The following is a 17,391-nucleotide window of genomic DNA, read 5'->3' as shown; positions in this document are numbered from 1 at the left end:
GACTGAGTTTGTCCCTCTTTGCTTCCAGAGGCATCTCCCTCCTTATTTTGCTCTTCTTCAGTTCTTTTTCTTCAGAGCCACCTAGTAAACCCAAACATGTCCGCTGATTACCTGTCAGAGCTATGCAGAATGACAGCGGCACAGTTATGGTCAGTATACATCGTCAGTAATTCTCTAGTACTGATGTTACCGTTAAGCGCAGTGGATTTGCAGTCAGCCTCAGCCATTCTGTCTCCTTTGTCCTGCGTCGACCCGAGGTACAACCTTTGAGTGTCACACACAAAAGCAATATTTAGGTTGTTTTATTCACAAGGGTTCAAATATAGGAACAGACACCTTGTACAATAAGTGAGCCGAGACGATCGCTTGCAGTCGCTGAACTGTACTCCACTGGTTAAATTACCTGTTAGCTCCGTAGCTTCCAAACTAACAGCCTGGCTAATTTACTAATTATCTACCGCTGCCTGTAGCGAGATAAACAAACTAACTTGATTGCTAGCTGGCTCACAGGCCTTACTAATGCTCGATTTTGCTTTGTGATGTTTTACAGTGCATTGTCCTCTGCGGTGCTCGACAACCCGACACTTTTATTAACGTGAGCTAATGCTAACTGTGAAGCTAACAAATATCGAAACTAAAACACTACTGTTAGCCCTAACTTAACAACCGAGCAGCTGGTTGTCAAAAAGCGAGCACGCAGCTAGCGTTTCGTGTAGTGGCTAACTAGCATAGCTTAGGTTATTACCTCTACTCGAAGGCCCGACGAGGCGTACTTCTTAGTTTAGTCCTAATCTTTATTGCAGATTTATTTTCTCCACCTCACTGCTTAGCAAGTGAGCTAAGTGCCTTGACTAGGAATTCTCTGGCGGTTAATACACGACATTAGGAATGCGTACATAAAGGGTCTTTGTAAAAGAGAGACTATTTAAAGCAAGCTTGCTGCGTCCACACAAGGTTGACTGCTCTGTTTATGTTTTGACGGTTCAGCTTCTTTTTTTTTTCTGTGTTTCCATTTCCGGTGTCGTGCTCGCTTCGTTTTTTTTTCTCCGGAAGTTTACAGAGGAGAAACGCGAGGCCAAATAACAACAACAAGAACTACAGTACAATAGTAATAATAATAATGTTAAGACGCATATTCTGAAATGTATCACCTATTTGCATAGACTGTATATAAAAAGCCTATTTGTTATTGTAGGCATGCCTTATTTTAAATAATTTAACAAAGTCCCATTAATCCATCTTAGAATTTCATTTATTTGCTGGGCCCCTCCTCCCATTCTCTCAGCAACATGTACAGTGGGAATATGCATATATTAGCACAAAACTGAATAATGAAGGGCTTAAAACTACATTTTTACAGAGACTTTCTCACCTGCTCAAAGTCAGGATCACATTATCAGGCCGGGTCTGCCTTAAAACCTGCATTAACAGTTTTTTTGGTCACTTGGGGGCAGCAACAAGCTGTAAACAAAACACTGACATCACCTTATAAAATTGTGTCAACAGAACAGAAAATTCATCCAGACCCGAAGAAGAAGTTCAAGGTGAGAAATGTGCAGGTTGATTTTTAGCATTTAAACTGCTTACGCAATTCTTATCAGTTCTTGTTAAGTTGGTGTTCATTTAATAACCCAGGCTAAATCATTTACCAAAGTATAATGTTCTTGCTAACTATTTGACCCTGAGTAGCAGCTCTCACAGTAATGTTAGCTTGTTACTTTAAGTTTTTGTCGGTTTGCACAGAAAGTGATTCAGAGTTTTTGTACAACATTACTTTGTAATGCCATGACATGGTGTAACTTATTAAATACACATGCACCTTATTGTCATTAACAACATTGCGCTGCAACGCCATTAAAAACAGCAGGTTGTCAGCCCATCCACCGCTCCAGTTTGTTGTAGCACAGATGATGCACAGTAGGCCCTTCATTCTCAAACACATTCTCAACTCCTGAGGTTAATGGTCTCTGTGGTTTTTTAGCTACAAAATGCGCCACTATGTTTACCAGCTAGCTGCTAACTCTGTCTGTCATTTACGCTGGACTTGTGGCATACAGTGGATTTGTAAGAGCTCTTTTTTTTCTTTCTGAAAATGGTTGCCTGCCGCAGGTGGAAATGGAGTTGATGCTGGTGGGACTGAACAAAACAGTAGCATTGCAGATCTGAAAACCAAAACTGTGAAAGTTGCTAAAGCACACAGCTGAGAAACCTATGAACGCTATGAGCTGGGAACTGTAGAGTCAGGTGACAATCCTCTGTGGGGTTTTCATTACAAGTAACCACTTTCACATTACACATACTAAGTTGGTGCATTCTTAATATAAAAATTGTTTAGTACAGCTTTAAAAAACATTTCACATGAATTTTTCTTTGTGTCACTTTGAGCAGATGCCCACCTTGCCCAGTTGATATCCTTCCTTGATTTCATTCAGTTATTATCTTCTACCTCTAGAGTCTTACCTTGTTGCTAAAAGTAAATTTCCTACTATAAGCTCTATTAATAACATCCAATTAACCAGTTCTTGTATAACCTCAGCTAAGGGACACTTCACAAAATGTCTCATTTTAGCTAATGCTAATTTTAGCTAATGCTTATGAGTTGTTGTCCTCAATATATTTTCAGGGAAATTATATGATATTGTACACAGTATTGGATTTGTGCTATCGTGCATGCATTTGCATTGTATTATAGTGATTTATTTTTGTATTTAAGAAATCCATAGAGCAAGTTTTCCTGCTTACTCACTCTTGAAGTTGGAATGAATGAGTCTGCTCAATTTCAAAGGAAACATCTGGCTCCCTCAGAGAGGGTGAAACAAGATGGGATCCCCCAGCTTCCTTCCTGTGTTTATGTCGTAGGTTTAGATCCTCTCTGTCCTTTTCGCTGAAACTGTTATATCTCTTGATTCTTTCCTATCTGGTTTAACTTATGACTATTGTGAAACAGATCCCAGCTTCCCAACATACATGCCACAAAGAGCTCTGATTATAGTTACTTGTCCAAGCTGCTGATAATCCACATGGAATGTCAGCTGAGATGGGAGACTGGGACGACTAAACAGAGCTACACTGTATATGAATGACAAAATAAGTGCTTTCGACTTTCTACTTCTACTCCACTACATCTCAGAGGGAGATATTGTACTTTTTACTTCACTACATTTATCTAGCAGCTTCAGTTACTAGTTACTTTACAAAGTAGCCTAAGATTTTTTACGCACAAAGAGTTTATATGTACAGCTAGTATTTTGTTGATTGACAGAAATTTAATTGGCAACTATTTTGATATTGTTTAAGTAATTTCCTGGTTCCAGTTTCACAAATGTGAAGATTTGCTGTTTTTCCTTTTGATTATTTTAATGTTTTTTAAAGTCATTTTGAAATTTAGACTGACAAAACAAGCACTGTGAAGGTGTCACTCTGGGCAACTGTGACGTTTCTTTTTTTTTTTTTATAATCAATTTAAAATAATCAGCGGATTAATCTATAACGAAAATAGTCACTAATTGCTGTCTGAACAGTTCAACCTCAACAGTTAAAACCATTTACATTAATGAATAAATACATTTAAATAATAATATATAACTGTCACAGGGGATGTTTTTCTTTCTGCTTTGAGTATTTTACTTTTAATACTTTAATTAGCCTACATGTTCCTGATTATACTTACATACTTTTACTTTTACTTAGGCTACTAAACTCATATGTCATCCACTACTGCAATGAATACATCACCTAAGTCATTTATCAACCAAATTGACATATATTTGCTGGTTACAACTTATCTTACCTTATTATAAATTTAGGCCTAATATTTTTAGGTTTTGGATGGTTGGTCAGAGAAGTCATTTGAAGATGGGCTCTGGAACATGTGATATGCTTTTTTTCTTTACTATTTTCTGAGTTTATAGCCAATCATTCAGAACAAATTTATATAATTATTAAAGATTAGTTGCATGCCTAAAGGTAAAATGAAACCCACATCCATATAGGTATGAAATGATAGTTTTACTTGCTGAAGTTGGAGCTTGGTAGGCCTATATAACGTCAAAACTGGTAACCTTGGCATCAGGTTACTTAACCAGCGTTGATTCTTCTGACATGTCAAAAAGAGGCTTCACAAAGATTGGGTTTTGCCTGGCTTGTTTCATTAGATTCTGCAGGCGCATAAACTGGCAATTGATTGCAGAAGTAAAAGGGAAATGTAGTTTTAAAAAAATCAGTGAGAGTTGCGACCACCTGTGGAAATATGACAGAAGAAGGAAGAGGAAGTTGACAGACAGAGGGGGTTTCACGGCAGCTAACCCCAGCTGTGCAGAGCTCATAAGCTGCAGCAGCTGTCTCTGTCCTCCAGAGGAAGAGCTGGAGTTTGGAGAGACGTGCGGACTGCGCTGAGAGCCGCCACCATGCCGCGCACAGGCTTAAATTAGGGACAAAGTTTTCTGGCATTATTCAGTTGTTATCACCGCTCTCTGACAACATGGAGTACTGGAGGCAGTGTGCTATGTGGCTGATCAGCTGCAACGTGCTGCCCCCGAACCACCGGGTGACTGCGGACATGGCGCAGGTGTTCGACCTGGCGCAAACCCTGCGGGACGGGGTGCTGCTGTGCCAGCTGCTCAACAACTTGAAACCTCACACCATCAACCTGAAGGAGATCAATCTCAGGCCACAGATGTCGCAGGTATTGACCAGTACTTTTTGCGCTGCTTTCAAAGCAACTTGTGGTTGTAACGTGTGCGGAAGAACCGCAAAACTGCTTCAAATGAATAGGCTATTTCAGTAATAACAGTAATACTGTAGTGTAGTGTGAGATTGAACGATTGTCGGTCAATTACTTATTAACAAGGTAAATCGGTTGAAGAAACAAAATCATTGCCACTTGTGCTTATGAGTAGTGACTTTACAATGTGTTGTACATAGCCTATACATAGGCCAAGTCTAGGTAGACTAACAGCCACAAGCTGGCAGCTGCTTTTCAAGAAATAACTGTGGGAGATAAACACACCACCACAAAAATTAATCTAGGGTCTAAGTTAGCATATCTTAATTTTTTGTTTTGTTAAAACGCCTGAAGGCAACAACACACATTATGATTCATGAGCCAGTTGTTCCAGAGTTCTTAAAAGTTGGATGCAGATGTCTGAGAGTCATTTAGGTTTAGGTCCCTTTAGGTTATTTCATGATTTCATTATAGATCAGTAAATTGCCAAGAATTGCCCATAAGGCATCCTTTTGATCATTTCCCATATGTCACACATGTCCATAATTTGGGAACACATAGGCCGACTTTCTCATCCAGTACTGTGTCAAACTGATAAGTGTTACTGTAAACATTTTAGAAAATAAGGCACAGAGTGACTCATTTGGAGATTATCATCTGATGTGAACACATCATTAGTTTACTTCTTCTAAATATGATAATTAATCCAAACACATTAATCCAAACATATGAGTTACTGCTCATTTCTACATGTCTATTTAAAAAAATAAAATAAAAAAATCATACTTCAAGCAATTAAATCTCTTTTTGATTAACTGCTAAATGTCCCTCAGCCTGTGAAACCCAAAGGAATGGTTCCAAGGCTTGGCCTCTCTTTACCCAAAGTTTTTCTCTGTACCACTAGAGAGAACTGATAAAATCCTGGCTTTGATCCACCCATTAGTCAGGGAACTTTTACTATGTGAGCAGCAGCTTGTTTGCTTGCCACTGAGTATGAAACCTTATAACGTGTAGTTAGTCATTATGAGACTTTGCGAATCTCCTTAGATCTCCTTAAATAAACTCATCTAAAAAAGATGTGGTTAGCAAAATTCTTATTAATAATGTTCATACTTTTTTGTAATATGTCACCATAAGAACAAGACTTCCTGTTCAACTAGTACCTACTTAATTTAGAGAGCATTGCATGCCATTAGATCTTTATCAGGCGTTCTTACAAGTGTGACAGATGTGTCAGCTAGTTAGACTCTGACTGTGTTTGATTCCAAGTAATCTTCAACATACTTTCTTGAATCTTAACCTATTGTGGTCAAATTACCCATTCATTTAAAAAAAGGCCATGATATTAAGCACACACAAAAAGTTTTAACATAGATTTAAAGATTTGTTACTGGGCTTCACACGGTTAGTTTTTGAGTGATGAGATTAAACTTTTTTTTTTGTTGTCACAAAAGTATGATTGAAATTATGCGTCACCACAGATTCCTTCATTTTGTTTTTCATCAAAGAATCAATTTTAATTTTACCGTCCACTAGCTACCATAATATATAATATATATATAATATAATATACCATAATAAACTAATGTTTCCTTTAAAAGATCTTTGCTTCTGTAATAAATAGAAGCCATTCTCCTAGCAGGGCATTAGAAATTTCGCTCTGTATTAAAAACTGCAGTGTTGTGTATGTTCTCTGTCAGTGCACGTCCACTCGTCTTTTATATTCTTGATAGACAGTGAAAGCAAACCCAGGGCATAACTTGCTGAACAATGGCTAGCCATAGCCCACAGCTGTAGGCCATCTGAATATGGTCGAGAAAGGCATGTGTGTCAGTGGCCTTCAGATTTTAAAAATCCCTTTCATTGTGCCCCGCTGACCTACGATCTTAGAAATGGAATCAACAGCATGAAGGTAATGGACTGGAGGGCGAGTGTGCAGTGTACTGTGATGAAAATGCACCCAGAAGTGCTCTTTCTATCAGACTGTATGCTAGGCCATGGTGCTAATACAAACCATGGAGTGTGACAAATTCTTATGTATGGATCACAAATAAATAGAACCTCAATATCATTTCTGCTTTTTTTTAAAGTTATTTATTTTGTAGCGAAAATGAGAAAACAACTGAAACTCAAAGAAGATCTTTCAAGAGAGACTACAGCCTCAGACAAATCACTGCTGTCAAACATCAATATACATGCATATGTGCACAAATAAGATAATAAATAATGTCAGTAGTTAGTTCAAGATAAAATGAACAGGAACAAAATCCCAACAAAACACAGCATCAAGCAACCTTTTATTAGCCCTCCTGGGGATCCTTAATAGTCATTTTAAACATACTGTACCAAGAAAGCTGCACCTTTACTTTATACTGTTTCATCTGCGAAGCCAAAGGTGCAGTGTATATTGCACCAGGGTTGTGACTGTAATCTGGAGTATGTGGCTGGTGGTGGTGCAAAGCCATCATGTTCGTGCACTTCCTCCACAGACAAACAGGGCCCCAGGGGGCGGTGGAGTGATTACAGGCGTCTCCACGATGAGCTGACGTGATAAAAGGCAGCCTATCTATTCTCAAGAATCTTGTCACAGCTCTGTAAATAATCACAAATGCCTAGATTCTAGTTTAGTCATCACTTAATAATGTGCAAATTATGCCGGTACATTTGTTAACTGCTTGTTTCCTGGGTGTTTTTTAGTGGAAGTGGCCCAAGTTTGACTCAGACCCTAACCCATACCCATAAGCTGTTGTTCGACTGCACTCTTCCCACTGAGACGCAGATCCTAATAGGAAGTGACACTAAAAGAGCACACGCACAGTGGTTTCATTTCGCACAGTGAAACTTTCAGTTTTCATTTTCAGTTTGCTGTATGTGTGTGTGCATGTGAGAGTGGATCACCTTCACTTTATTTGGTCCCCCCCCCCCTCACACACACACACGTTTCAGCTTGCTTTGGTGGAATCTAGCCAAGCAGAATCAGACTGATATCTGTCTGAAATTTCTGCAATGGAGGCACATTATAGTGCTCTAACATTCGAAGGCAGTATCTCTTTTTTTGAAAAAAACATCACTGTTACTCAACAGAGGCAGTCAACAGATCAACATATCATAGGGACGGTTTCTTTAGTAAAAAGTAATTTCAATGAATATTTGTAATTTAACTGACATATGTAGCCCTCAAAATCTGGGCAGTTGTAATTTAGGTACTTTTGGCACCATTTCACTTTGCATGGTCCAGGTGGTGGTATTCAAACAATGCTATTTTAGGGTAGATAAAGTAGAAGTGCATCACATTGTCATTGACAGCAAAAAAGCCTTTTCTTTTGCTGCTTTTTATATATTTTTTCTTTTGCTGTAATTTGGGGTAACGGACACATTAACGTTATTCCTAGAATTCTGGAAAAATTAAATGACCATTTTGCCAATTTGTCCCTAAAATGACTCTAGAAAATGGGGGGGAAGAAATGCCACAGTAGACAAAGGATACCAAATTGATTTGTCTTTTTTTGCCCTTTGCAGTTCCTGTGCTTGAAGAACATTCGCACATTCTTAACGTCTTGCTGTGTGGTGTTTGGAATGAAAAAAAGTGACTTATTTGAAGCCTTCGATCTCTTCGATGTTCGAGATTTTGGAAAGGTAACACCCACATCCGTCATTGTTTTTCTGTCACAACACATGATATTGTGTTTTCGTGTATGATGCTACGCTCCAACAATGGTCAGATTACTCTGTCCTGCTCTTTTCTGTTCTCCTTCCTTCTTTCAGCTGCCTTCTTATCTAGTTGCAGCAATATGAAAGTCTTGATCTAGCACCTTTTCAAACTGTTACAATGAAATCAGTTTGAGTGAGCACATTATTAGATTCATGTGCCAGCTATTACAGCTGAGCGATGATCATGATTGTGCTACTGTCTGTCTAATCAGTAGTGCATGTTACAGTCTTTTTCCATGGCTCAGACTTTGTAGTTAGAAACAACAGGGGTGACATAAACATCAAATATGTGTTCCAGTTTGCAAAATGGCAAATTAGTGTTGTATTGCCAAAACTCTTCTTCCATCAAGAAAATCTCATAACATGGACACATCAACTCCTTGGTTTGCAGCAGCGATTATTCAGATGCAATGAAAACAGTTAAATGAACCAAATCTTAGGTAAAGTCTATTTTTTGAGAACATTGTGTGAAATCTTCACTCAGTACATGCACTTGCGTTAAAGGTTTTTGCAAACTGTTCTCTATAGTGTATGTGATGTGCAAAAAGTTCATAAACAGAACTAGAAATCATTAAACATTAACTGAATGGACATCACTGCATTTGCAATCTGCATCTGTACACTGTAGAAAAATGGTAGTACATCGGACTGTGTGTACATCCAGTCACACATTCAGATGCATGTAACATAATAAGACCCACATGACATAGAGCTAGTCAGAGGTGTGATGTCTTTTCCTCTGATTGAGGCTGCCCGTTGCCTGGTCTTGCATTTTTCCGGTGCACTTCTTAAGGGCTTGGTTGACTTCTATTGTTACTGTGTGAGCTGATTTCACTGTGTGTACACAGTGTTACCAGGTCAGTGGGTTTGTAGTGCACTCCTCCTAGCCAGACTCGCAGGAGCCTGATTGAACCCCGCTGAGGAAAGCACACTCACTCTGACCAGCCTTATTCCCATATTCCCTTAGTTCAATGCATAACTTTGCCTTGGAGCATTAGGAGCTGTCTGAGTATCTCTGTGGTATCCACAGGGAAATACATTAATTTTGTCTCTAACCATTTAACTATTAGAATATGTTTTCTATGTATTAATCTGTACTGAATATATGTATTTTTTAATTCATCTAAAATACTGAAGATTAAGTCTTCTGAAGGGTTATCATCATTTCAAAATGGTTTAAATTGGGTACACTACTATACCTCATGTGCAATAATTTCTTTTTATAAATCCAATTAGTTTGTCAGAGTAGATATGGTATCTGTTTTAAATAATGTATACAGTATTGCAGGCGGTTTGAGAACTCCAGGTATATTTTGTTTATGTGCGAGCAAATTTTAATTGAAAGAAATGTTCTTCAAACAAAAGGTATATCAAAAGTCAGGGATATTTTACATGACTAAAATGTTCAAGTCACTTCCCCAGAGTAAATAGACGGTGGTTACTGGTTCTCTGTAACTGTGACGGACTGTATTTTGAGTTTGCGTGCAGTTTCCCACAGAGACTCTCTTTTCTTTCAGTTCAGTGTGTTGTGTTCTAAAGAAGCTTCCAGTTAATCTGGCTGCTGATAATCCCACAGGGGAGGTGCTGCCTGCAAATATGTACAGTACATCCAAGCTGGGCTGCATAATCTCAAATCGTGTTCAAGGGTTGTCCATCAAACAAACAAGCTTCCGGAGCAGGAAGATTGCTCTGTTAGTTAAAAATACGGGTGTCTGAAGGTTCAGCGATTGGGTTGGATTGGCTCCAGGAGGCGTTGTACAGCTGAACATGAAATACTCAATCTCTTCCTTATTTTCCAGAAAACATTGAAAAGAGAACATCTCAAATCTCAGCCAGTCTAATCCACTTGGGCATGAGTTGTGCCAACTCTGCCCGTAGACTGAGCATTAGTCCACTGAATATCTAATGAGAGCTCTCTAACCTACATTCCTCTGCTGAATTACTACAGGCTTCTCCCTGGGCAGCCACGCTGACTGCATGAAGCTGCCTGGTGGCCGGAGAGAATATAGGGAGGAGGCAAAACATTTTTAAATTTCTTCTCTGAATATAAAATTACTTCAGCCTTGACTGTAAAAGCAAAGGTTGTCTTACTAAAAGTGAAAAGAGAAGGGCATTTTACAATTGAAAAAATGGCTACTGTTTTTTCTTCTGCTTAAAGAAATAATTAATTGTTGCTCTTATTTGCTTTCTTGCCAAGAGTTAGGTGAGAATAGATACCACTCGTGTGTGTGTGCGGTAAATATGAAGCTATAGCTACAGGCGACTTCCTGAGCTTAGCATAAAGACTGGAAACAGGAGGAAACAGCTAGCCTGGCTCTGTCCGAAGGTAACAAATCCACCTCATCCTCTGAAGCTCACTAACGGTATATCTAGTTTGTTTGATCTCCTGGAGTCAACATCGGTTGCCTGCCCGGAAATTACTTTGCCCGGTCAAGAAACAGTTCGGCACATAACCCCCTCCTCATAGAGCCAAAATGTGCTGTTTTTATGCTTCGGTTTTTGTACAGATCAAACAAAAGAGATACCTAAGTTAACTTGCTGTGTGTCTGAAGTTGTTTAAAGTGAAACCCTATAGGATTTAACTAGTTTGTTGTTAATATGTGTAAATGCTACTGTACAATTCTAGTTAACAAAATAACAGAGAGTCAAACATGCACATATGATTTATGACATTATGTTACAACATCTCTACCATTTGCTTTCTTTTTTTAATGGCACTCTGGGGATTTTTGATATACTGTGTGAAGGGGCCACACTCACCATGGCGGTTGGACTTCAGCTCAGCTTGTGGCTTTACTTGTCACGTGTGGCTTAAACTAAGTGTCAGATCATCAGACTAGTCAGGTCTGAGCTGGTTTTTAAGACAAGTAGAAGGATTTACAATTCATTACACAAAGTAAACAAATATTAGATTTGTTTCAGCGTATTTATACAGGTTCTTCCTTCTCTTTTGAACTACTTATATTCTATTCAACTGAACCTCTGCATCACATTTCTTGAATCAGGTGACATGTGACCTTTAGGACCGGAGTGTGTGTGTTGGGTGTCTAGTTGTGGAATAATGACACACAGCAAAATATTACATTTCAAATGAAAAAGTCATGTCACTTCAAAGGCAGATTTTTTTGTTTTGTTTCAGAAAAGACATAATTTCAACTGCTCTAAATAACTTGAAGAAGTTTTAAAGCTGGTATCTCACACTACAAACAGGACTCTTTCAAGTCACAAGCACACCTGGGTTCAGCCAAAGCCACAGCACTCATTCACACAGGAAGAGGAGACAGGCTGTTCACATATCTAACCCCATCAACTATCGTTTTTAACCATGCCTGCATATCCAAATCCTGAGAACAGAGTCATTTGTAGTGTTGTTACTTAAAGCTTCTTCATACCAAGCAGATAAATGAGAAAGTGAGAGGGTTAATAATTCAATAGATGCAATAATGAAATTATTAAATTTTCTGTGTTGTAATGACACAAAAGACATGGCGCGCAGTCTTCTTAATGCATGCATCATGATTTTTATATTTTTTACTTCAGCCGACATCATATCATCCCCATCTGACATGCATAACATTTCCTTTCACTATTTCTCCCATAGAATCTACAGACTGCACTGTATGCACTGTCAATACTGTATGTCCGAACCATCGACCAGGATTGATTGATTACAACATCCTGTGGTTCATCTGTTTGGTCAGTAATGATCTCGTATCTGAGGATTATTATAGCACAGTTTTAGTTTGCTGGAATTCAAATCCACTTTCATTCATGTTAGCAGAATTCAGACACATAATTGTACAGCTAGACTAATTCATGACTGCACACAGGGAAAAATCACACTTGTTCATTGCTTGAATGCAAGTATGAACATTCATGCATTAGCTGTGTATTTTTTTCCCACATGTAAAACTATGTATTTTCTTTACTTAAAATGTGACTGAAAAAAGTGACTTTCAATTTACAAAAGTCAGGACATTTTCATTTTGAAATATTTTAAATTGGCAAAGAAAGGTAGAGGTGTTTCGTATATTAGTTGTCGTTTAGATCTGTTGTCTATCTCATACACCCCCACCACCACACACAGACACAAACACACACACACAAACACACAAAGTTGTTAGAGTCTGAGGTAAAGTGACCATTTCCTGCAGACCATGTCTTTGTTTGTCTGAGTTTTATTTATTGGCATGATCCTAAGGGAGTACGTTTTTGCCAAACAGGTTGTACAACATTTATGTTTTAAGCATAATATTGTGCAATGTAAGAAATAAAGGACAACAAATGGTTGGCACATAAGTACAGAACATCGCTATTTAACAGAGAGGAGTCTGATTTTGAAGGAGCATACGGTGTTCTGCTGGTTTTAACTCAGGGTATACTTTGCGCTGATATATTTTGTCGCTACCTTTGCAAATACTGATTTTTGTATGGCCTGAAAGTGAATCAAATTCTTGGTACTTGAGTCTTAGTTTGCTAAAATAATCTGTTGTGGCTACCATTTTTATGCCTTTTATTAGATTGTGATGAGATGACAGGAAATGAAGAAGAGAGACAAGCAGCAAAGTTTCCCAGCTGGATTTGTACAGGCAACATTCTGGTTCATGGCTGGTATCTTAACTCCTAAGCCACAGGGACACCCCAACTTTGCAATTTCATAGTGGTTTCATGTGTTGAATAAATAAATGTTGAGACATTTGTTAGTGTTAAGTGTCCAGCCGATCAACAGTTCAATAGTTGTTGCTAAGGTTACACATGTTTCATATAGGGATGTTAAGTCATCGTTAGTGTGTTTATTGGTGGCTGCTACATGGTTTCTGTGGCCTTTGGAATTATTACGAGGATGTGGTTGGTACACGGTTGCCTAGTGTTACGTTGTTACTTTGTGGTAAATATAGTATTCAAGTTATTTGTCAGGGCGATTGCAGTGGTTGCTGCTGCATTGTTCAGGTTACTGGACAACTCAAATACAAATACTGTGCATTAACTATACCCATTAAATATGAGTTTAATCAGATTCATTCATTGACTAGGTGGTATCCATATTTGTTTGGTTTTCAGGCACTGTGGTATTACAGTATTAAGCAGCTTTTTATGTAATGCTACTGATATTTTTGTATGACTGAAACACGGTTAAAAGCAGAGGAATACAGTGCGACAGTGAGATAATTTCTTCTATAGTATTCATCCTGTGGGGAGTTTTCCACTTCGAAACCGTAATATTATGTATTGACAAGCATCAGCTTACTTTGTTTCTCATAGTTTATCGTTCTACTAAACCTAATAGCATTGTTATCTCAGAATTCTCATGCCTGCTCTCTCTGCTTCTATCTAATTTTGACCGGGTCCGTATTATTGGTGATTTGATATTCACATATGTTGTCCTAGTGATGCACTTTCTGGGGAATTTCTAAAGCTCCTACAGTCTTTTAATTTTGTCTTACACCCAACAGGGCCAATACAGGCCCGCTCGCATCATTAACTCAACAACAGCTTGTAAATTTTCGAATGTATATTTGGCCCTGTCATCAGAACTGTCTCTGCCACTGACTTCCTGGTGAACTCCTTTAACAACCTCTGTCTGACAATAATGAACTCGGTTCAGTTAATTTCAAAATTCTCACCATGGTTCAATGATCACACTCACTCCCTAAAGATTGAGGTACGGAAAGCTCAGAGCGCAAACTTTATGATTACTATGAGTACATGAAGACCTTAAAATAAAAAAAAATACACTTCAGTCAATGATGCACCAGCAACTAACTATTCCACCTTGATTGATAAAAATGCCCCAAACCCAGAAATATTGTTTAAAGCAACGAGATTTTTGGTTCCCCTCCTAACACTAACTTGCTTGCATCATTTGACCTCTGCGAGCATATTAAAATATTTTTACTGAAAAAATTCTAAAAATCTATACTGCTAGCAGCTGGCCCCACAATTGATCTGTTTCAGAGGCTTTAACCCACAGACCATGTGTTGTTGTTTCCTTCAGTTCCTTTTGAATCAATGTCTCTTTCCGCCCTCAATGACATGTTGACCTGTTCATCTTGGCTATTGTAAATAGCTTCTTGACATCCAGCTCTGTCCCCACTTGTTTTAAAACTGATCTGATCGAACCTCTCCTGAAAAAAAATAAATTGAGATCCCTCCATCTTGAATAATTACAGACCTGTTTCAAAATTGGCAAATGTCCTTGAGAAAGCTATATTCAAACAATCAGTGGCACATCATATAAAATTCTTCGAATTACTTCTAAGGCCAGGCATGGGCTGGTACCTTCCTATAGCTCTGAGATTTTATCCCCCTGTGAGCCAGGATGCAGGCTACACTCATAGAGTATGTCTCTGGTTTTATCTTACTTATTAAGACACATTTCTATGAAGTAACTTTCACTGTTTGATTTCTAATGTATTTTTCCTATATTTGCTGACTTGTTTATTAGTCAGTAGTTACTACTGTACTGCTACTATATGTAAAACAATTTATATTTGACTTGTTTGTATTTTACACTGATTGTTGTAAAGCAGTTTGTTAACTGTATTAAAAAGTGCTATGCAAATAAAGCTGCTATTATTATTATTATTATTATTGTAAGGTTCTGGATGTTGACGTGAATGCTATTTACAAGTCAGAAACTGGTAATTACAAAAGCTCTGATATGATATGAATGCGGCATTATCAAAGCAGGTCTCTTTCTTCAGTCTCTCACATGTCTGTCCCTTTCCTCTCCCGCTCTCTTAACTTTATGCCTGAGCCATTCTAAAACATGAATTAACGCACCTTTTTTCACCAGGTTATGGACACGCTATCGAAGCTGTCTAACACAGCAATTGCACAGCAAGGAGGATTTAAGTAAGTCTCCCAATATTAAAAACAAACAAACAGACTTATAAGGTATATTAGTTTTTATGATATAATATGTAAATAAACCAGAGAAAAAAATAACTTCATTGAGAGACAGAAAGGGAATACATCAGGATGTTCAGCCTGTAACTTTCTTAGGAGTAAACCATTTTAAGAATTTTTTTTTACCATGATGCGGAATTTTCTTTCTTTTTATTTTAATATGTTCCATATTTATTTTTTTATTTTTGCGCCCCTAATCATTTTCTGGCATCCACTGATTGTGATAATGGTAGGGTCTCCATCTCAATAAAATGAGGCTTGTGACCCCAATTTCTGATATTCAAGGTGCCCAATTTCTGTCCTTTTTTGCTACATGAAAGCATATCAAGCTATTGGATGGGCTTTTGGATATGCATGCTGGATATTTGAATACATTTTAATGCATCAGAAATTCCTTTCCTGCCCTAAGTCACTCAAGTATAGAGTGATTTTTCTGTTAAACACTGAGCCTCACGCTTATTTTTCTGTCATATCCAGGCCATTCCCAACCGAGGAAAGCCTAAAAGACGAGGACATTTACAATAATCTGGAAGACTTGATTGAGTATGTATGAGACTCCTCTCTCTGCGTGCCCATTACTGGTGTTGATAGAACATGATTATTTTACTCAGTAGCAGAACCAGCTCTACTCATCATCTATGCTCTCCAGGGGTCTGGACACCCACATGTTTTGGTAAAAGGCTTGGCTCTGTTTCTCTGTTACTGTCAGAGGGAACAAATGAGTAATTCATGTTGGTGTTAAGTGCTTGCATACACCCACATAAAGGCGTGATGGGTGGTTGCTGTAGACAGATTGATAGATGAAGACGAACAAGGGTAACCAAATATAACAGATACAATATTTATATTATTTGTTTGTCAACACGTTTTGTTTGAATGATGCATTATACCCTTCTGAAGTATTTCATTCACTAATTCATGCAGTAATGAGTAGTTAATAAAGAGTTTATAAATATGAGAAAAAGAGCAACAAAGAGCATATATTGATTATTCATACATTATTGCATTAACCCATTGTTTTAAATTATTCTTGAAGACAATTTTTTAATCACTGTACTGAAAGGAAGTAATTGGTTACTGATAATCCACATGTTTTAGAGATGTTAATATGCGTCTGTGCTCATGGTTGTGTGTATGTGATAGTGAGAATGCCCCAGAGGATGAGGACGACTTGTATGCGGCGGTCTATGGGCTGGAAGAAGACTATGCAGGTGGAGAAATCTATGAAGATCTCATGAGGACTGAACAGCAACCCCCATTGGTACTGCGATGAGTCACAATCTCACACACACACACACACACACACACACACACACACACACACACACACACACACAGTCAGTGTTGTGCAGAATACCTTCAAATAGCATATTGAATATTTCAATGTCAGTTTCAGCTTCTCACCTGGTACAATTAAGTGGATGAGATCGACTTCTGTTACTCAACACCATATCTTTAAGCTGAGACTATTTACTTCAATAATAGTACCAATACATTACATAATGTAAAAATACTAATTACAAGTAAAAATAGAGCATTCAAAATTATACTTGTAAATGTATAGATGATCCTCAAATGTACTTTGAACATATCAAAATTACCCCTCGCAGGGTGGTATATTATTATTTATCATATTGCTCCCTCTTAGTAACATCAGAGACATTATATATAGGAGACATGCCACTTTAAGAATCTTCAGTAACGCCAAAGATAGCGGTTGTCCTGCCCCTCCTGCTAGAAAGCCAATCGTCTTCTTTTAACAGCAGAGGCGGGAAACATATTTCAGCCAATTGTGTACTGCGCATGCATCACTACTACTACGCAGTAGAAGTATAACTGGCCGGGAAAAATCCTTTTTAAACCTTATTTTGAAGCAAAGTCGTCAACCTTTTTCAGCAATTTTTTATCAGATTTTATTGCTGATTCCAGTCATGTAGTTTTTATGTCTCGTTGACCAGTAAAAGTGCAGTTCTGGCTCTCTCCCCATTCATTCAGATAGGAGCCTGGTCTTGTTAGTCTGAAATAGCTGCCCGGAGGCATTGCGAAGA

The 17,391-nt window shown here is 38.1% G+C and overlaps 1 protein-coding gene and 1 long non-coding RNA gene across 4 annotated transcripts in view; one reads left to right on the top strand and one right to left on the bottom strand.

Moving 5' to 3' along the window:
* Positions 1-70: 70 nt before the first annotated feature.
* LOC119901838 lies at positions 71-1,012 on the bottom strand. The gene is made up of 3 exons (XR_005444255.1): positions 746-1,012; positions 191-264; positions 71-81 (listed from the first exon to the last, which is right to left on the bottom strand). It is a non-coding gene; the product is annotated as an uncharacterized LOC119901838 (long non-coding RNA).
* Positions 1,013-4,300: 3,288 nt separating this feature from the next.
* Positions 4,301-17,391, top strand: part of LOC119901836 (guanine nucleotide exchange factor VAV3-like) — a 49,399-nt gene continuing 36,308 nt past the window's right edge. For 2 of the 3 annotated variants that reach the window (XM_038717546.1, XM_038717545.1), the window contains exons 1-5: positions 4,301-4,684; positions 8,243-8,359; positions 15,231-15,289; positions 15,821-15,886; positions 16,487-16,604. In XM_038717546.1, coding sequence (XP_038573474.1) covers positions 4,481-4,684; positions 8,243-8,359; positions 15,231-15,289; positions 15,821-15,886; positions 16,487-16,604 — 564 coding nt within the window. In that variant the 5' untranslated portion in view covers positions 4,301-4,480. The remainder of the gene's footprint in view (positions 4,685-8,242; positions 8,360-15,230; positions 15,290-15,820; positions 15,887-16,486; positions 16,605-17,391) is intronic. The other variant, XM_038717547.1, reaches the window with a different exon arrangement.

Source organism: Micropterus salmoides, unplaced genomic scaffold, assembly GCF_014851395.1.
Source record: "Micropterus salmoides isolate LMB-PRFRI ecotype aquatic unplaced genomic scaffold, ASM1485139v1 Ms_hic_scaffold_14, whole genome shotgun sequence".
Lineage (NCBI taxonomy): Eukaryota > Metazoa > Chordata > Actinopteri > Centrarchiformes > Centrarchidae > Micropterus > Micropterus salmoides.
Note: the sequence above shows the minus strand (reverse complement) of the source record. Positions and strands in the feature narration are given on the sequence as shown.